At 38.7% G+C, this 22,828-nt stretch overlaps 1 protein-coding gene across 1 annotated transcript in view; it reads left to right on the top strand.

The window, feature by feature from the left end:
- Window positions 1–22,828, top strand: part of LOC149447470 (short transient receptor potential channel 5-like) — a 431,706-nt gene that overhangs the window by 326,017 nt on the left and 82,861 nt on the right. The window contains exons 5-6 of the mRNA XM_089652492.1: window positions 10,197–10,336; window positions 14,861–15,183. Coding sequence (XP_089508618.1) covers window positions 10,197–10,336; window positions 14,861–15,183 — 463 coding nt within the window. The remainder of the gene's footprint in view (window positions 1–10,196; window positions 10,337–14,860; window positions 15,184–22,828) is intronic.

The following is a 22,828-nucleotide window of genomic DNA, read 5'->3' as shown; positions in this document are numbered from 1 at the left end:
GTCATCCTAGTAAAACTCATGTTTCCAACCATACTTTGTCATTGTGAAATACTAGTATTAATCTGCTTTTTCAGGCGCTTTATTCATTTTGACTACCCCTGTACATGAAACAACTCTTATCCAGGTAGCTCTGATCTCTGTAGAAGTGTAGGCCGTGTACCAGGGTGGGCTCCCCAGGATACAGTGAAGTCACGAATGAGGAAAGCAACCCCAACACCAGGTTTGCCACAACAGAATTTTACTTAGATGTGGCAAATAAACACAACCACAAAAGCTGGGAACATACAATAAATTTACATACACCCAGCCCAAAGGCTGAGACCCTTGTGCTGCACAGCACGGCACCTTCTGATGATGAAGGTAGAAAGAGTAGTAACTTACCTACTGGCAGGCACAACTAAGCTGCCACACCTTACCCGTTATTACCCTAAAAGAGCAGGAATCAGTGTATGAGTGTATGATATGGGCTAGTCTGCGGTGCAGCACAACAGCTTACAATCTTACACAAATCTACAGTATTCCCTCTCCCATAACTGGTCCTGTAGCACGTGCCTGAGTTTTTCTTCTGAGCAAAACGCCAGTCTGGCTTGAGTTTGTAGGATTTTATCAGCTCTCAAATGTGAAATGTCACTTTAAGTTGTGGAATGATCAGTAACAACACTTGTGGCCTGACACAAACAGAGACCCTAACTAACTAACTATAGGCCTGGACTCAGTCTCAAGGCGCCAACACTGAAAATGAGGTGCGTGCACGATCTTACCGACCCAAGTCTGCTTTTCATCCGCTGGTGACTCTGAACAGAACAAATGTCTCTCCAACAAGCATGCGGTCTCGCCGTATATGTTGCTTAGTTCCTCTGCTTTCATCAGCATTCTTGGCAGCAATCTCATCAGCATTCCTGGCAGCAATCTCATCAGCTTCCTGGCAGCAATCTCATCAGCTTCACTTAGCTGCAGCTCTGATTACAGAGGGATGCTCTCACATCTGGATGTCATCAGATTCTCAGCTCACACGTCCCCCCTCATTCACCATTCTCCAGAACATGGCTACTCTCTCTTCTTCCTGTTTCCTGTCAACTCTGTGTGAAAACTCCACCTCTTCATGAATATAGAAATATCTATGCAGTCTGAGGCTGTTAGGAAAACAGTGACAACTTGTGGCTAAACTGCAGAATGTCAGTCAAAACATTTAATTTACTCCACACAAGCAGTATTCAAACAATGAGAGCTGTTTACCCATCTCACAGAAGAATGATCAACAACTACAATAAATTGACAACAAAGAATATTTAAAAATATTACTATTTTTTTAGGAGTTTACCTGCATTTTCCACCGCTTTAACCTTGATTAAACTATTTGTACCAAAAATGTAAAATGGTGTGCGTTGTTTGCATAAGGCCCCTTTCACAGGGGCGTTCCAGTTTTTTCATCAGTTCAGTCATGTTTTTTCAAATAAAAAACGGACAGTTTACATCAGTTATGTATCAGTTTCTCATCAATTTACTATCAGTTTCTCATTTGTTTTTACGTCAGTTTTTTCCATCCTTTAGCCTGGGTTCACACTGATGCTGTGTGGAATTCGCACCGGTTTCTGTGGAATTTCTTCACCACATTGTAATCGCACCCTGTTCATACGAACCACTGCAGGTGTTTATTTTAAGTTAACGACACCCCGAAATCAGTTTGCAAAATGCAGTGCAATGTGCAGAATAATATCGCATGGGTGTGAACACCTATGTGATCTGATTTTGGTGCGGACTAAAAAAGGGTCCTGCACTTTTTTGGTGCGGATGTGGTGCAATTTGAGCCATACAAAATGTATGTCTCAAATTGCACTGCACAAAAATCGCATGTGATTTGCACAGGAATTTGGTGCGGTTCCTGTGCGAACCACATGCGACTTGCCACACCGCATCAGTGTGAACCCAGACTTACCAATGCAAAACAGACCATATGTCCCTTTACATCCATTTTTCATCCGTTCCAGTTTTTTTCCGGAAGAAAAATAGGGCTTACTTACATTAAAAAAAAACAGATGTTAATGGATGCAGCCATTACTGGATGCAAACAGATGATCATCCTTTTACATCCGCTAGTCCATAAAAATACATGGGTGTCCATTTTTCATCTGTAAACGGACAGATGAAAAACGGACATACGGAACACTCGTGTGAAAGGATCCTAACGATACACACAGCATCAACATACCAGTTCCCTGAGCAGCACCGTTGATTGGAGCAGTGTGCAGAAGTAAAGCAGGGTATACACGAACCGAAGATCAACCGATTCAGCAGGATCCAGCCAACTTTGGTCTGTGTGTACTTCTGACTGTTGAACAGAAGTTGGTCTAACAACCAGCTTATGTCAGACAGTCATGCCGGAAAACCAGCATTCAATCAGCACTTTCAGTCAATGGCTGTGGTGCATTTTTTTTACTGCATAGGCAGCCTAACTGCATTACTATAATAATTACAAAGGCTTTTTAGTTTGGCTTTAAAAGTCTATACAGTATAGAAATGTTTCTACTCATATTTTCCAAAAATGTTCAATTTGTAACTTGTTCTTTGCTATTATTCCTCTTCGGCTTTTATTATTTTTTTGTGCACATATTTCTCAGGTTACAAGTTCAAATTGTAAATTATATCTTTTAGTTGCATTCAGCAGGAATCTTGTGATGTTCAAATATAGCTGACACTATTGTGCTTTTTCTTAGCAATCACAGGGTGATTCGTAACTCCCATTAGTTTTCATGAGATTTTTGTAAGTCATCATCTAACTGTCTATAATAAAAGATCAAGAGACTTGTAGTAGTCAGAGTAATGACTAGTGTGCCAACCAAATCCTTTCATAAAGCCAGCTAGATAAAGTGGTGTAGTATTAGAGGGAAATCATTGTGTTTTTTTACTTAACCTTTATTGTTAAATAATTGTGACTGATAAATCAGTTAAAGGTATGTGACCTTTAACAGCCAATAATTAGACATGTACGATTCGTTTCATTAGCAATCAAAATTGGGACAACATTTTTGTTATTCAGAAATTTGGATGTATCTGAATTTCCAAATCACAATAGTAACGAATTTCAATGAATCCAAAATCAATTATAACAAAACAAGTTATCTAAATTAAATAATACATTTGAATTTTAATTTGAAAATTAATTTGAATTCAAAATGGGAATGTATTACAATACAGTAAGTTAAAAAAATGTAATAAGATGATGATTCCTTCTTAGCCCCCTTTCACACTTTTTTCATGTATCATTGCTGCAGTGTGTTGCATTTGTAGAATAAAATAGAATGGAATAGAATAAAACAGAATAGAGTGAACCAGAGCATAATAGAATAGAATAAAATAGAACAGAAGAGAATAGAATACAATAGAAGAGAATATAATATAACAGAGTAGAATAGAATAGGTTAGAATATGATAGAATAGAATAGAACAGAATAAAAAAAATAGAGTGAATATAGCCATCTACCAAAATTTGAATCATTTTCACATTGAAAATAACTACTGATTCCAAATATATGGAATGAATCCGAATACACAAAACAAATTCCAAAAAACAATCATTCTAACATAATGAATATAATGAAACAAAATATTTAACTTGACAAATGAATCTGAAACAAAACGAAACAAAATTTTCCATCATGCACATCTCTACCAATAATGATATTTGGGTGAACACAGTTGGGTTTAAAGGTAGATGAACTACAAATGAATATTGCATAAAATAGGAATGAAATGCTATACACATTGGTGAATTACACCATGTACAGCTTTGTGACCTAGTGAAATAAAATGAAAAGGAGAGAAGATATTTAGAGGATGCTGTGAAGGTGAAACTAGATCAAACCACTGTGAAATGATAAAACTGCTCAGTGCTTCACATACTTGATGCTAGAATAGATGTGTATGGAGCATAACTAAGTAAATAACAGCAGTCTGGTTTCAAGTTATGATGTGATGTGGGAGAATATTTTGCTACAGGACATCAGATCCACACTGCTAACATGGAAATTTTGACTGTACAAATATTTCATCAGTCAACATGATGCAAGTTTTTTTCATACACTTTTTTTCATAGCTATTTCTTTCAATATAAGTATTTGGCTGCCTCACTCATCCAAAGCATCAATGTTGTTCCCTTTGTATCGGTCTACATCCATATTTACTTAAGTTCACCTAGCAAAGCTTCTTTCACACTCACACACAAGATTCACAACCTCTCTTCACTCCTCATCACATGAGTTATTTTATTAACTGAAGGAGATGAACATGTCATGTTAAAATGATGTCCTGAATGGGACACTGTACAAAACAGACACCTCAGCACAAGTGGTTGACCAGCTGTTTCTTCTGAAAGGCGTAGTTAGAAAAATAGACATTTACCAATACAAAACTTGTGGAAAGTCTCATAACTTGAGATAAACTGTGTGTTATAGCAAATCTGAATTTTGCCTTTACCAGAAAAATGGAAAAGGCAAGAATCAGTTTGTACCCTTCTTATGCTCCCAAACTGCCCCAATCTGCTGCTGCAGCTCCTGAAAACACCTGTGCATATTTTGTTTTCGCAACATATAAACTTGATCATAAATATGAATGTTTCATCCTGTGTAACAGCTCTCAGGCCTGGTGAATAGTTAAACTTTGGAAGACAGGTGGGAGTGTCCCATAGTCCCCATATCCTGGTTGAGAAAGTAACATTGTTGCTGTCACCAAAGAAAGTTTGTTGGAAACAGACAACCTCACCTACAGACACTAGAAAGGTAGCCAAAACATGGTAAATGTTCACTGAACAAACCTTTAGGCTGTTGCGGATATGCCTGCTAAAGATATTTTCAGCCAGGCATCCGGTGGCTGTCCTCGAGAGTCATTCATCTAGGGTGCGGTCATCTGTTTCTAGTTGTTCACTCATCAGTTTGACAGTACTTGGCAGTGCATCACTAAATAGGTCCCCTGTGGCTTCCTCTTTTGTCTCTGTATCTACCTCTGCTGTCCCTGAATCTTCTGGATTGTTCTTCTAACCTGCATGTTCTCTGCATACTTATGCAGAAGGGCACTTTAAGGCTATGGCTACTCCCTTAATGGGCATCAGACCCTAGTGCAGGGTTTCTCAGCCAGGGTTCTGTGAAGCCCTATGGTTCCTCATTGCTGCATAGTGGAGGTCTGCAGACCTAGAGGGATACAACCAGCCTGGATAATAGGGGGACCCCTAGAGGATGAGGACCACCTACACCAGCTTCACACTACTAGTCCGATGATCCACCATCCCTTAGAGGTAGGACCACCCATCTTCTGACCTTCTCTATATCTGATGACATCTGGATTATTTACATAAGGCGCATTAAACATGCACGTCCGGTGAGTGCGCATTACTTTCACCACTATTGCACGGATACCGGGTCCTAGAGTCACCAGAGCACAAGAGTCACTTTACCTGGTTCACTTTACTTACATATTGGAACTTTTTATATAATTTATATATGTATTACTTATTTATTTATTGGACCAGAGAAGGGATATTTATTTATATAATTTTACTTATATAGTTTTCTTTTATTGTTTTGCCTATATCAGTTACTTGAGGCAATAGTTCACTGAGTGATGTACTTATTTTAAATAACATTTGTGTTTTAGAATCAAGAAACTGAATGTTGCTTTGGATTGAGTTGCTGCTACTCCTGCTTCTGTGAAACATTTGTACTGTGTACCTTTCAATTATTCCTAGCTTCTATTATGTGTCTTTGGTTCCTGGCTACCCCCTTCACCTCAAATTTCCTGCAGACAGCCACATTGACAGCAGGTAATGATGATCCCAACCACTTAACCAAACATCTCCTGCTCATGAGTGTTGTGATCTAACAACAATGCTTGTTGCACATTGTATCTTGACTGGAGATGCAAACACGCCATGCCTTGCTGCCCTCTGAGGATGGGATGTCCCAATGACAAAACTAGAAAAACAGGCAAACAAAAGAAGGCACACCAGCCTAGCATATTATCCCAGTAACCATTTATTATAAAGAAATAAATCTACTCACATGCATAACATTGTCAAAGCACATCAAAGTCTTGCTATTGTTCAATCCACTCCAAGGAACCTTATGGTAAGACTAGTGTCATATAAATAGGTGAGAATTAAGGATCCAAAATGTTTAGTTCTGAAGAAGAGAATACAGCTTCAAAACGCATAAGCCAGTTGGATCTATTTGATGTTCTCCCGAGCTGAGGAACATATGGAGTGGACGAAACAGTAGTGAAACTTTCATGTGCTTTGGCATTTTTATGCTTGTGAGTAGATTTATTTATAATAAATGGTTACTGGAAAAATGTGTTATGCTGGTGTGCCCTCTTTTGTTTTCTTTTTCTAGTTACTCCAAACCACTTGTCACAGATCACTGGGCTTGTTGACAGTATAAATAAATACAGGACTCTTGATTTCCACTGGATTTGATAAAATCACACAAAACAGTTATGCTCTGGAAACCAAAACCCTATTCATTATCGTGTAAAACAGTTTCTTTTAAAAAGCATAGTTTTAGTTTAAAAAAGCAATTTAACAATCTTGAACGATGAAATTCAGTAATTATGAATTTGTTTGCCTGTGTCACAAAGCTACAGTTACACAAAGCAATTCAGACCGTACTGTCTGTCTGTTCAATGTTACTTCTCTGCAGGAAACTTGACCAAAGTAGTGCTGAAAGGGAGGAGGGATACTTAGTCCTGGTTCACACCAGTGCAATTTGCCTTGCTACTTAATAGTTCAAGGTCGCATGACAAGTGACACCCCATTAGTGACAATGGAATTGTCCAAATTGGTGCAAATCAAGTTCCTGCACTCTTTTTGTGCAACTTCATTGCAACTTATTATTATTATACAGGATTTATATAGCACCAACGGTTTGCTCAGCGCTTTACAATATAATGGGAGACAATACAGCAACAATACAGTTCAATACAAGAGGGATAGGAGGGCCCTGCTCCTTGGAGCTTACAATCTAAGAGAAATTTGTAACTTGCATTGATATCTGTTAAATGAAGTCCCACAGAGTGCCAGCAAGCCACAATGAATTCCCACTGAGTAGTCAGCTTTGAAGTTGCATGAAGTAACAAGGTTTCAGAGCTGCACTGGTGTGAACTAGGGCCCAAACAAAACATTTGCTTCCAAATTAAACATTATTAACAATACACTATGACAAATTATTTTGTTGGCATGTTATGGCCACAGTTTTTATAAATAAAATAATTACAAGAACATAATGTAAACACCAGTTCTTCAAATGCAGATACATTTTAATACACTCTTTAAAATCAGGTCACCAGCGTGACCCAGTGTCATGCTCTGTTCTAAATCTACTATCCACCAGCAATTTACCACCAAACTTGGTGGATAAACAACAGTCATTTTACACTAGTGTTTATCATGAATAAACCCTAATGTAGCACCCTCTGGCCACCACAGGCATGCAAGGGACCCAGTGGCAGGGTGGGATAACATTTACTCCTGGACTATGTCAATGGCAGGTAACAAGGAATTCAAATTTTATCGCTCCAAACACACAGCAGCTCAAGGGAAATAAATCCTCAGTTATCACTGAAATATTTATGCTCTTCTCCAGAATACACCACTGGTAAAAACCCTCCTAGTGGTGGGCCAGAAGGAAAAAAATATTCACTATGGCCTCTCACTCTATACCAAAGGTTGCATTGACACCTACTGATAGCAGGCAGAAGCGACAGCAACACTGATTGTAGCGGAAGATCTAATAGGTGCAGTAATATACACTCAACAGACGCTTTATTAGGTACACCTGTTTAATTACTTGGTAACACAAATTGATAATCAGCCAATCGCACCCATTCACATGGCAGCAACTCAATGCATTTAGGCATCTAGATGTGCTGAAGACAACTTGCTGAAGTTCAAACTGAGCATCAGAATGGGAGAGAAAGGGGATTTAAGTGATTTTATACATGGCATGGATGTTGGGGCCAGATGGGCTGGAGTATTTAAAAAACTGCTGATCTACTGGGATTTTCATGCACATCCATCTCTAGGGTTTACAGAGAATAGTTTGAAAAAGAGAAAATATCCAGTGAGTGGCAGTTGTGTGGACAAAGATTCCTTGTTGATATCAGAGGTCAGAGGAGAATGGGCAGACTGTTTCGAGAAGATAGAAACGCAACAGTAACTCGAATAACCACTCATTACAACCAAGGTATGCAGAATATCATCTCTGAATGCACAACGGCTAAACCTTGAAGCAGATGTGCTACAGCAGCAGAAGACCACACCGGGTGCCACTCCTGTCAGCTAAGAACAGGAAACAGAGGCTACAATTCATACAGGATCACCAACATTGGGCAAAAGAAGATTGGAAAACCGTTGCCTGGTCTAAGGAGCCCCAAATTCATCTGCAACATTCAGATGGTAGGGTCAGAATTTGGGGTAAACAACATGAAAGCATGGATCCATCCTGCCTTGTATCAACGGTTCAGGCTGGTGATGGTGATGTAATGGTGTGGGGGATATTTTCTTGGCACACTTTGGGCCGCTTAGTACCAACTGAGTATCGTTTAAATGCCATGGCCTACCTGAGTATTGTTGCTGACCTTGTCCATCCCTTTATGATACAGTGTACCCATCTTCTGATGGCTACTTCCAGCAGGATAATGCACCAATTTTCAAAACTCAAATAATCTCAAACTGGTTTCTTGAACATGACAATGAGTTCACTGTACTCCGATCGCTTCACCAGATCTCAATCCAATAGAGATTCTTTGGGATGTGGTGGAACGGGAGATTTGCATCATGGATGTGCAGCCAACAAATCTGCAGCAACTGCATGATGTTATCAAGTCAATATGGACCAAAATCTCTGAGGAATGTTTCCAACACCTTGCAGAATCTATGCCATGAAGAATTACAGCAGTTCTAAGAGCAAAAGGGGGTCAAACCCAGTACTAGCAAGGTGTACCTGATAAAGTGGCCGGTGAGTGCAAACCAATTATATAAGTAGGACTGTGCTTGCCTGTGTGAGATAAATGCAGATATAAACAGTGTACAGTGAAACTGTTTCTGGTTACAAACTGACAGCTTACTGAATTATGTAGCTACTACAGGTCACAGAAAGGAGTGTGTGAAGTTAATGGCTTATTACCTTAGGGAATAGCAGGGTGGTGTGTTTTCAGCTTTGCAATAGGTTTTCCCAGGCTTGACATAAAGATTAGAAGTCAGTTGAAATAACCAGGGCTCAAGAGCTTTGAAAATGGTATTGCTTGTCTGGTGGCCAGCAAGACAGCAATGAAGCCCAAGAGAGTCCCAGATCATGTGCATGGAGCAATGTCTCTGAGAGCTACTCTCATCTATTGGTTTCTCCTGATCCTGAGGAAGAGGACCATAGAGCTCCAAAACCAGTAGATGAGAGTAACTGTCAGTGCCGTTTTTAAAGCTCCTGAGCCCTGGATATTTCAACTGACTTCTAAAGTTTGCATCAAGCCTGGGGAAACTTACTACAAAGCTGAAAGCACACCATTATGCTATTCCCTAAGGTAATTAGCCATCAACTTCACACACACCTTCCTGTGTTCTGTTGTAGCACATGATTCAGGAAGCTGTCAGTTTGCAACAAGAAAACAGTTACACTGGTTCTCTCTGCATTTATCTCACACAGGCAAGCGCATTTCTACTTACGTGGTTAATTTTGATTCTCTGCAAAGGCTATCAAGGAATGTCTTTAATAATTTGTAAACTCTGCAGCTGCCACACACTACCTACAATTCTAATTTTGTGTGCCTCTACGTTTGTTTCTTTAATCTACTAGTACTATAAATCAACTTGAGCTGTTTAGCACCCAGAAAAGTAATTTTATATAGTTACTCCTGCTTAGGGCAGGATGGCTACAACACAACACAATCAAACATATTTGTAACCATTAAGGTTAAACAATCCGACCAAACATTACAAAAAATCTCATTGTTGTGGCACCATCAAGGACCTGCTGTGACAGATTTACAACATACCACAGAAGTCCTCCACTCTTTCCCCATACCTCTATTTTCCATATCTCATGATCCTCTTATCTTAGAAGGCTAGGTGAAACCCTAGAGTTACAATTATCCTAGAATATACAATTCTGCACCTTTGCCTTTGAAACTAACTTTTGTGTGTTTTCTCGTTTGTACAGGTTTTATCTGGGGTGAAATCAAAGAGATGTGGGATGGGGGATTTAATGAATATGTACATGACTGGTGGAACCTAATGGATTTTGCTATGAATTCCCTCTATCTTGCAACCATCTCTCTTAAAATAGTTGCTTATGTGAAGGTAAGAATATTTCCTTGTCCACAAAACATGCCTTATGTTGTTCATGTATATATAAGCCTGATAAAAATAATTTCCTATTTGTGCTCCTCGGTGGACTATATACAAACCTGGACCTTGTTAAACTTTCTAAAATCTCAATTTCTGTCTCATTGCTTGCAGACTACATAACACCTGATTTTGATGAGTTCAGTCTGAAATAAAAAAGGGAAAGCAGTAGGATCTAAGTTAATATAGTGTTGTTCAACTGACAGGTATTCAGAACATTTTTAAGATTAGTTATGACCTATGTGCATTCCACTAAAGTCAATATAATATTAAACTATGCATTTTACAGAAAAACAAGTTCTATTTACAAAGTCATAAGGTTTGCAGGACACATATAAATAGTTTTTATATTAAACGTTGAGTTATTGTTTAGTCAAGAGCCTTAGTCTCCATCCACACCTGATCATTTGGTAGCTTGAAGCTTCAAAACATTCAACAAGCTAACTCCCATGCTTTCCAATTGTCCCTGTTCATATTTTGGGGTTCAGGTGTCTGTAGCTCAGTGGCTGAAGCTTGAAAAGGTACACAAGCTACTTTTAAAGCAGAATTGTGTGTTTTTTGACTCATTGACTTCAATGGGAGGGTTAAAACAACATTATATGCAATGATACCAATGAATGGCCCCCACGCTTGCCTGACCTAAATCCAATAGAATACCTCCAAGATATCATGTTTTGGTCCATCCGACGCCACCAGGTTGCACCTCAGACTGTCCAGGAGCTCAGTGATGCCCTGGTCCAGATCTGGGAAGAAATACCCCAGGACACCCTCCGTCGTCTCATTTGGAGCATGCCATGCCTTGATTGTCAGGCATGCATACACGCACGTGGGGGCCATACAAACTACTGAGTACAATGAAATTTCAGCAAAATGGACTAGCCAGCTGCATCATTTTTTCACTTGGATTTTCTGGGTGTCTTTGTAGGTTGATAATTTTCATTTCCATAAAATGATGGGGCATCCTTACATTCCTAACACATTACCCAGTCCATAACAGTATAGATATCCGCATGATATGTTTTCCCATTGAGATCTGATGTGTTTTCAAAGTGTTCCTTTAATTTTTTTGTTCAGTGTATATGTATTAACACTTTAAGTCCAAGCCTTTTCTGACACTTTTTGTTTAAAATCAGTATTTTTTGCTAGAAATTTAGTTAAACCCACAAACATTATATAGTTTTAAAGCAGAGGTCCTGGAGAATAAAATGGTGGGTGTTGCATTTTTTTTTTTGTCACACGGTATTTGCACAGTGGTTTTTCAAATACAATTTTTAAAAAATTTTATTTTTTAATGTTAATGCACAAAACACAATATAATACCCAATTGTTTGGTAATATATAAAGCATGATGTTACGCCGAGCAAATAGATATTAAACATGTGATACTTTAAAATTATGCATGCCCATGCAATGATGACAAACTATGTACATTTTATTATCCATAGGTGACGCTTTAAAAGCCTTTACAATTTACCACTTTAAATGTACATAGGGGGTCTGGAACTTGAATTACTGCCCTCGATCCGACGTTGACAGTGATACCTCACAATCAAAGTGTGATGTGTTCACTGTTTATGTATTCGTGAGGGACCGACATGTGCATTCGCCTTTGCGTATTTTTTTTTACACTGTCCCTTTTAATTTTTTTTTTCTTGTTTGATCACCTTTATTGTTGTCACAGGGAATATAAATATAGCTATAGGCAGTGACAAGCACTTTCCTTTCCTGACTAGCTCCATGTCAGCGCACACTCCCACCCTGGAACAAAGTTCTAGTTACGCAACATTGTCCTGGGCAGTGGGGGTCAAATTTATGAGTTAGGTCCTGATAGCATAGGGGTGGGCGGGGCATACCCGGAGGTGGCTGACGTGGAACTTGTCAGGAAAGTATTTGATGTTCAATTTTCCATTTTCCTGACAGCTCCATGTCAGCCACCTTCAGAAAATAACTAGATACCAGCCTGAAGCCATCAAAATTATTTGATGTTCAATTTTCCGTTATTGCTGCTTACAATTTCTTAGATGTGGTTTCCGCAATTGTTTTTTTTCAGGCCTTTTTTCCTTTATTTTTACCTGGTGATTGCTCAGTAGCACACCTTTTGTCCTAGGGGGACAATGCTTATGCACCATGCTGTAAATATTGAGAAACAGCATTATCATCCCAGGACAGAAAGTGTGTGTGTGTGTACTACAGAACACCTCCCCATCTCCTCCCCATAGGTGTAAGGTGTTTTGTAGTCCATGGAGACAATTGGAATCATTGATAGCTGATGATAGTGCAGCACAGGCAAGGGGAGCACAGGAAGTTTGCAGCTCACAAGATTTTGCAAGTATCAAACAAGAAAAACAAAACACTTGTAATGATTTTTGTAAAAAAGGATGTCTGCACATTGACATCACCTTTATTGAAAGCTAAACATGGACACAACAGACATAATACTCCAATATGCCCATAGACTGCCCTCCCCTGACACACTTTGCCCCCCCCCAAAAGGCAAGGGTACAGAGATCTTTCTCTGTGCTTCTATCTCCTATTTGTGATTGGATCTGAATATCTCTTGGAAAATTCTCTGCAAAAGACAATTCTCTGTAACGATCAAGGTGTTTACTATAACTTATTCTTACAAATTGTGCTACCTAAGGTAGCACTAGGCAACTAACCTTCCAGCACCCATTGCACATCTTCTGGGCAACTAACCTTCCAGCACCCATTGCACATCTTCTGGGCAACTAACCTTCCAGCACCCATTGCAGATCTTCTGGGCAACTAACCTTCCAGCACCCATTGCACATCTTCTGGGCAACTAACCTTCCAGCACCCATTGTCACATTTTGAACATGTGACAAGCAGCAGAGGACTAGAAGCTCCTTCTGCTTATGTTTCTCTGTAGGCTGGGAAAGAGTTGGGTCATATGACAGCAGTATATTGATTAGGAAAAAGGTACTTAGATTTTAGTTTTTGTTAAATAATTACAGTGCTATCATCCACTTACAGAAATAGAAAGGACGATGTAAATGAATCAGTGTGTGTTTAGTATCACTTTAAAGATGCAAATCTACATCTCTACAGTTTCTCCTTAGTGCACAGAGGATTAGGGAACAGGTCTGGTACCCGGGTACTTTGCAAGAATCTTGTCACATGCCAACCTTAAAGGACAATGCATGAAACAAAATTCTTGGGAACAGCTTTTACAGGTCTCAGAAATTGCATTTTTACAAGCCAGCTCTAGGAATCTAAGACATATGGGTGCAAGTAATTCACTGCTCCTGTGCCCCCTGCTTGATACTTCAGTTTGGATTTACCTTTTGATATCATTTCAGACATGTAAATTTAGGCCCACAGATGCACTTTTTCCCTAGTTAATTGTCATATCTTAAGAGCTGCTCAAGAAAGTATCCTCTAAGAGCAAGTAAAAAGAATGTGCTCTACATCAAGAGTGAGTTCATATTTAAGTATTTTCCTATTGGCTGTCAGCAGCATATTCAATAAACAAATGTATTCTTAAATTGTCTTGGCAAGGCGTACTAAGGCCAGAGAATAAAGCATACCGTGAGCATAAAAGCACTCACTGAAGTCAGAGCCAGTAAATTTTGCATTAAAAGATTCAGTGGGAAAAAAAATGTAATGGTGCTGCTTTTCAATCAAACGTATTGCTGTTCTATACCTATAGGCTGGGCTGACATATGAAGGAGTCAAGCTATTCTGTATTTCCATTGGTATACCTAGTCTTGTTTTGTAAAGAATTTTGTTTTATGGTTATATGATAGCACAGCTGTTTTTCATTTTTAAAACAAGTTTGGAATTATTTTTTTAAATGCTGGGTAAAGTGTGTGCAATTTTAAAGCTTGATGTGTCAGATATCTATTTACTCGGAATAATATCGTATTTTATATATTACCAATATAATGAGTATTATATTGTGTTTTTGTGCATTTAAATTGATTAAAGTATATTTTTTCCAAAACATTTGTGTTTGAAAAACTGCTTGGCAAATGCCATGCAACATAAAAAATTGCAAAACCCACCATCTTATTCTCTAGGGCCTCTGCATAAATAAATATATATATATATATACAGTACTTATGATAAATAATAATTAAAAGTAGTATCTTTTTTATATGTTCAAACTTAAGTTACTGTATTATTTCACTATATTCACTGTTCTGAAGCTGTCATGAAGGATAATTCCAATGACAGACAAGATGTTACCTGCCTTAGTGCAATTTTTGTATTAAAAATCCAATATCTGCCACTAAACTGGGCTGGGATTTTAATCTACTTGTTGTTTTGACCTTGCAAAGTGGGCACACTGAGATAAGTCAAATCAAGTCCTTCATTACAAGTTAAAGATGACATTTCCTGAGGCAAAAGGGCAATGCTACCAATGATTAAATTCACCATTTGGCACAAGCCCTAGGAAAGTTTCTGTGTGACTCAGCCTTGATAATTTACAGTTTGTTCTTGTATTTATTCCTTCAGTACAATGGCTCACGGCCAAGAGAGGAATGGGATATGTGGCACCCCACACTTATTGCCGAAGCACTCTTTGCAATATCCAATATCCTGAGCTCCCTCCGTCTCATCTCTCTGTTCACGGCAAATTCTCATCTTGGTCCCCTGCAAATATCACTAGGGCGGATGCTGCTGGACATTCTCAAATTCCTCTTCATCTATTGCCTGGTGCTTCTGGCCTTTGCCAATGGACTAAACCAACTATACTTTTATTATGAGACTAGTGCCTCTGAAGAACCTAACAATTGCAAAGGAATTCGCTGTGAGAAACAGAACAACGCCTTCTCCACGTAAGACAAGTCCTTTCTTCTCCAATTCTCTTCTTTACTTGTTTTAATAGATGCACTGTTATGTCAAACAGAGATTTCTTTCTTACTGTTTATATTATACCCCAGGTCAAGTTTTTAATGTTTTCCATTTAGGTTAATAAGTTTCTCCGTTTGCCCTTTAATCATGGCCAGCAGGGACTAGTATCCCACAACCCCATGTCTTTAAAAGCACAACTAAGGTTGATTGAGCCATCATTGCTTGCTTTTGTTTTGGTGTGCTTTTAATGGAACCACATCATACTGTGCCAATAAAGTACAAGTACATTTAAGTGCATATGTGTGAGGGTATCTCAGGGGCGGACTGACAACTCATGGGGCCCCCGGGCAATAGTGGATCATGGGGCCCCTGTGTCCTTGCCCAAACTCAAAAAAGCCTATGAAAAAGGTACCAGGGGCATCTCATTGGGCCCCCTACTGCCCCCGGGCCCTCGTGCAGTGCCCGAGTTTCCAAATGGTCAGTCCACCCCTGGGGTATCTTTAATGATACAAGGAACAGCTGACAGTGATAGTATTAACAGCCCAATAACTGTTGGTTGGGTATGAGGTTTGGGTTCTCCGCTACCATGGGTTTGAGGTGAATCCTGCATGTTCACAGTCCTGTGAACTTATGTGCATATTTGCTCAAGGATGATTTTTTAAAAATTAAAATGCACTGCATGGCCTTTGAACTATGGCCAGCAGGTGAAGAAAAGCCAATAAGAAGGCTCTTCTAATCCATTTCCCTATCTATAAAAGGATAGGAGGAGGTACACTACAGCCATAGTGTCAGTATACTGGAAGCTGCTGTAAGGAAAGCTGACCCACTGCATAGGAAGAGACTCGGATTAGCTAGGAAAATGTACTTTAGTAATGATTACAAGCTCTCTAAGCATTCAATCCCTTTGCTGTATTTTTGAGTGCAAGCTTTCTTTCTTGGAGTTTTCATTTATTTGGAGTTTTTCACTTGAAACAGTTATTCACATGAATTAGCCCTTTTAGAGCAATGCACAGTACGAATACATGTTAATGTATGTATGTTATTGCACTACAGATGTGTTAACCCAGCCAGTAATGGAGATCAGAGATGCTAATGCCTTTGTAGAAATTACATAATAAAACTAAAGCTGGGTACAACTGGGTGAACAATCGACCGGTTTTCCTCAATGTTTCACAGCAAGTTGAACCCGAGGATGCTACTAACTGTACGAACATTTTTGAATGACAAAGGCTTTTTTTGTGTTTGACATAGAAACGTTGTAGCGTAGATTATTGTTGTTTATTGTTTGTGATCATTTACAGCCTTTCGTATCCGATTTTTCTAGTAGGAAAACAGTACACATTAAAACGAAATTAATTTTGGAGTTTGTTTCTTCTGAAATTTAAGTTTGGAAAGTCTAAATTGGATGTTGAAAGTTGTGTACACACTATACAAGAATCAAACGATTGGTCCTCGTATAGAATCTTTCTTTCACTTTTCTCATAGTGTACCCCATTTAAGAAAACTGGTAGATGTAGCGGGTGTAATATCTAGTCCATGATTATTAAACCTCTACTGCTCCATTAAGCATATCCCCATTCACCAGGTCTTCACCTCTCCTTAGCTTCTGCAAAGTACAATTCAATTTCTAAAGGACTTATTGGAGCTTGGTATAATGGATCCCCTAGGTAGCTAGGAGGGAAACATACAGCAGAGGCACAATCCAGAAACTATAGTTTTAAGAACAGTTTAGAAAACAGTTAAATATTTTTTTCAATCTATGGCATTGATGAGCATTTCCCTGACACAGTATGTTCCTGTATATGCTTTAGTTACAAAATATAGGTATAAACAGTATTTTATATTTTTTTACTACACTATAAAGATTGACAGATTTCATACAACAAAGGAAAATTTTGAAAAATCAACACATTCACCTGCTCTTTCAGACATTAATAATATATGCCGTAATGATAAAAGCATAAATGGAATTGACACTAGAATTCATAGAGTTCTTTGTCTTCTAGTTTGCTCCGAATAATGGTTTTCAATAATCAATAACTGTATTAACAATTAAGAAAGAGCCTGTGCACATACACCATGTATATAGATGTTAATGAATTCTGTCCCTGCTCTATTTATTGTTAGACAGCAGGACAATGTAGGGACAGGAACTCTCATTATTGATCTCCATGAAGAGACCTCAATGTTGATTTTACACTTTTAAAGACTAGAGACTTAGTCCAAAACACTAGGGATTTGGTCAACAATTAAGAGCTTTTTTTAAGGTTTTGTTGCAAAAAACAACCAAATTGTTTTAAGTTACTTAAATATGAAAATGATGGATGAAGTTGAAGTTTACTGCTAATATAGGTTAGTGGCATATTCTGCATATTTGAGGTTTGTGGACCTCTGTAAAATAATGTGAGAATTTGCCATAGTTATTAAAATGAACTGCCTGGCTTTGAACTTAGGTCATATAGCTTAGAAGGGTCAATATGCAGCCCCCTCACTATAAAATGGTGTTTTCCCAGCAGCCATATTGACAATGTGCATTAGCTGTCATAGGAAAAGCATAGGGAGTGCTGTTGACAAAGTGCAGAGGAGATATTAGTGTAGGGCTTGTGTCCACTGGCAGACATGTAAATTAGATGTAAACCCTAAAGGTCATGTAGGTAGCCAAAAACTGTGTATGAATTTGGCAGTGGAGGAGGGAGTGTTTTTACCATATTTTATTCTTTGTTACATCTTAATGCTGCTGATCTCCTGCAGCCCCTTCACAGCCTATCCCTGTCTAGGTGCACTATAGCCAAAACAGGCTGCATGTGGTTTTTTTTTTAACTAGCCCTTTAAATATGTAGTCTCAAAATATAAATCACACACAAAGTGCATTATCACAAAATCATTTTCAATTGTGCAAAAAGCAGTGCAAAAGGTGACAAATTGTGCAAACATAAATACAAAAAAATGCTGCTTCATAAAGATAAAAGTTCATGTGAAGTTTAAAAGTTCATATAAAGTGTAAAATATGAAAATATGGCATCAGCTGATATAGCTGATGGTGCAGTATCAAGAAATGTGGTAAATAGTGCAGGCAGTGACACTCTCCTCCACCAAAATGAACCACAGGCCTCTTTCCAGATGACAAAACCACTTTAGAATAGGAAATTAAATGCAGCTCAGTCAGATAATCAACATAGTAGTAAGTCCCTCCGGCCACACTCCTTCAATTCTATATGCAAAGTAGTTATATCATGATCTTATTAAAAGAAAAGGCCTCACATAATACAGTAAAAGAATTTCCCTGTTGTATTTATAAAATTATACAAATATACAAGCATAAAAACATGAAAGCACATTCAGACATTAGATAGTTTGCTCTGAACATTGCGTTTCATCACAATTGATGTCATCAGGGAACAGGAACATATTTCTCATAATTGTTGCTGGCTGAATTTTTTTTTTCCACAGGCTTTTGTTTAAATGTCAATAGTGAAATATGCGTAGGCAATGTTCATCAGCACAGATTCTGGCATGACAGGTGCAGCAAAGCAGGCTGGTACCCAGAGCACATATTAGGCTCTGTCCGGCCAGTGGAGTATCATTGACACGCAGTAGTCCATGGATATGATTGCTTGTATGCATTTAATTACAGCATTGTTGTCCCTGAACCTGTTTGCTTGACCAGGGCAAAGATGGCCTTGCAGAAAATATAGTTATGGAAGGTGGGAGAATGGGATGGGAAAAGGTGGGACTTTCTAGGCCATAAAGTAGAGGAACAAGGCTGTTGCCAGCTGATATGGAACCAGTTGAAGCAGCAAGCTGGCAGGTGATGCTGTGCAGATGTGGGTTTGGAGAACTTGGCATGATAGGATTGTTACTGGAGATGGTGGGAAGGAGGAAGGAGAGGAAGAGTGGGCAGAGGGGAAGAGGGAAAGGAGGAGGTGGAGTAAGGAAACATCCTCTGTAGCATGGCCAATGCTGACTTCCAGCATGTGGAGATGTCACAGGTGAGGCAGTTGGCAGGCAGCTGATGCTGGTGCTACATTTCTGCCAGGTGAACACTGGCCAGGTATGACTGCCTATAGTGGCCACAAACTGATCAGACCTTGAGGACCTATGCTAAGCAAGGTATATGTGTGATTTTTCCTAGGCAAAGGGCTCCAGGAGGTTAGTATCATTATCACATATGACCTTGCCTGGTTTAAGATAGCATGGGGTGAGCCACCTTTCAGCCTGGCCCTGGGGAGCCACAAGCAGCTCTGGCCCAATGTATCTCCTGTCCCCCAGACACATGGCAGTTTTTAACATGGGATGTTACATATGATGTGGGCCCTTGGGGTGACTGCTGGTCCCAAGGAGTCAAAGGTTGACTCTGTGCATGGGTTGGGGGCCTTGCCATGGGAGATTTTCATGCATTAGATGTAGGTCATAAATCTAGACCACAGGTAAGCCTTTTTGATTTCCACATGCTAAAAGAGCACTTCACTTCAGTGCTCTTCCAGCACATGGCTTTGCTCCTAGATAGTTGCTGTGTCTTTAACCATTAGCCGCATGGCCAATGGCCATTTGGCGGCTTCAAAACTGTCTCTGCACTCCGGGTGCACGCCATTTGGCATGCTCCCGCACATGCGCAGTTTGCGCTAATGCAGAGCGGCGCAGCAATGCGATCTGTCACCGGCCGTGCACCTCGGACACGGCCGATGACAGATCCGAGTACCGGCTCCCGTTGCTGGTACCATGTGACCTGCTGTGACCAATCACAGCAGGTCACATGACAGTTGTATACAATGGATGGCTTCATTCATGATGCCATCCATTGTATACTAGTGCCTAGCTGTGAATGGTCACAGCTAATCACATGCACATGTCATGTGATTAGCTGTGACCAAATCACAGCTAAGCACAAAAAAAAAAAAAGCTGAATGAATCGATTTCATTCAGGTAAATGCTTGCTTATAGCAAAGTAATTCTTTGCTATAAGCAAATTGTGTAAAAAAAAAAAAAAAATTCTGATCACTTCCCCAAAGTAGTACAATGTTACTATGTACTACTTTGGTCATAGTAAAATATGAAAAAAAATCTCAAAAAAAAATAAAAAAAAATTAATAAAAAATTAAATATAATAAAAAAAAAATATATATATATATATATATATATATATATATATATATTTTTTTTTTCATACGGTCACCAGTCAGTGTCCCTGTTCACCGCCATGCCAGTTATATGATGACGCTGTACTGCACTGGTGACAGTATGTAAAAAAAAAAATAGTGCAAATAATTTTTTTAATTTTTTCATTTTCCGAAAAATTATGACAAAAAAAATTACAACTTCAAAAAACTCGCCATGCCTCTTATGAAGTACGTCGGACTGTCTACTCTGCAAAAAGGGGTCATTTGGGGATATCTGTACTATTCTGACATTCTTGGACCTCAAGAAATTAGATTGGCTGTCAGTACTTCAGGATTGATCAATATTCAGATCTATACCATAGTCTGTGAACTCTATAACTTTCCTACAAACTAAAAAATACATCCTAATTTGGGTTATTTTCACCAAAGACATGTAGCAGAATACATCTCGGCCTAAATTTATGAAGAACAATTATTTATTTGCAAACTTTTATAACAGAAACAAAGAAAAACGTGTGGGTTTTTTTTTCAAAAATTTTTGGTCTTTTTTTTGTTAATTTAGCAAAAAATAAAAACCCCGGCGGTGATTAAATACCACCAAAAGAAAGCTCTAGTTGTGTGAAGAAAATGATAAAATTTTAGTTTGGGTACAGTGTTGTATGACCGCGCAATTGTCATTCAAAGTGTGAGAGCGCTGAAACCTGAAAAATGGCCTGGGCAGGAAGGTGGAAAATTGCACGGTATTGAAACGGTTAAGGGAGATTTACATTTGATAATTGTAATTTAAGGTCAGATTGTGTATGTACTCTCTGGGTAATCTTGTGTTTGATCACAACAGTCTGCCATACCTCCTAACTTTCCTAGATGAGAAAGAGGACACCATTCACTACAAAGTATGTGGGCAAATGACACACCTCTGCCATGAACCCAAGTTACAGACCAGGAAGAACTGACATGCTAAATGTGATTTGTTAAGCCCAGAAGTGCTTATTTCACAACTATTTTCCTGTATACTACATTTAGAATATAGCACATTCAATCATTCAGCGTTTGAATGAACAGTTTATTGTTGAGGAGGGACAGTTGGGAACTATGGTCTGCTAGTTGAATTTGATAGCGGTGTGGCCAATGAAGGCAATTGCCATGCATATCTCATTGTTTTGCTATCATTTCCTTTAAGTAGAAGCCATTGGCTTTAGTGCCATGTTTTTTTCTGTTTCATGGTGTCTACAAGGCATGATTGCTGAAATGCTGTAGTGGAAGATGTGATTCACAAAATAGATTCTGTACACCAGCCATATATTGACTAAGGTGTCATTTCTATTAACATTGTAGCAGTTTGTCAGGCAAATGAGGAGACTATGAGCAGGTTCGGTATAATACATCACCAAGTGCCTATAAAGCTTTGATAAACTGCTCACCTTTAATGCTATTTGCAGGGGTGATGCTACACAATTGTAAGACTTCAGAGATATATGGTGATGCCATGATGGTAAAGAAGTAAGCAATGTACTGACCTTCAATGCAAATTTGTGATTATTTTTTTTTAACTAAGCAATATTAGCCCGTGTTCATTCATGCCAGAAATAATCTTTTTTTATTACTTCTTTTCCCATACTAGAAGATTGAAAGGATCACCTGATTGACCATCCATACAAAATCTGTTAAACTTTAGGCAACTTTAGAGCTTAACTTTTATTTATATATATATATATATATATATATATATATCAGTAAGCACAATGTGTTAACTGGACACAGAAATTGAAAATTAAGTAGCCTGAGGCATTTGCTCATGCCCTCACATATTTGCTCCTAGGGTCTTTCACGTGTAAATTTCCACGTTTCTTATCAGTGTTGAGATGTGTTTACCAATCTTATCTCCTCCTGGCCATTTTGGTTGTCTATAGTGATGTGCTAATTATACATGAGGCAGGTAGGAAACAATGAGCCAACTTTCCACACTGATAATATGTGTAAGGTTTTGGGCACTCCAAGCTCAGTCCTCCTCTGACCAAAAGCAGACATAAAATGGATTGTTCAGACACCTGAGGGTGTCTGCTTTTGCCTTCTTTGACCAGTTAACTAGTTTTCCAACTTTAGAGATGTAGTTTCATCTCAGTGGTTAGGACAGCAATAGTCAAAGCTATTTGCCAGGCTTTCAAGCCTAGTCAGAGTCAACATGTTGCAATTATTGCACCTATGTTAGGGAGTTTGGGGGATGTGAATATTATTATTATGCTTGCAGAGGTTTCAGCTTAAGCAGCATTTATTTTTTACCCATATAACACTTGGAACATGTGTCCACAATCTCAGATCACAGTGATGTGAGATCATATCACTGTGGTGTGTGATGACATCTTTGTTACCTGGTCTTTTCTGTTATATTTTTTATTACAGTGAAAGCAAAATAAGTCTGTGAACAATAATAGCTTCATATTTTGTTCACTTATTCCTATGCAGGCACTGAAAGTTTGGAAGTTGCTGTTAGGGACCCGTAAGCACACGTAAT

Source organism: Staurois parvus, unplaced genomic scaffold, assembly GCF_062004578.1.
Source record: "Staurois parvus isolate SC_StPar_1 unplaced genomic scaffold, SC_StPar_1.0 ptg000684l, whole genome shotgun sequence".
NCBI lineage: Eukaryota > Metazoa > Chordata > Amphibia > Anura > Ranidae > Staurois > Staurois parvus.
The sequence above is the reverse complement of the archived record's forward strand: the minus strand, read 5'-3'. Positions and strand labels throughout refer to the sequence as shown.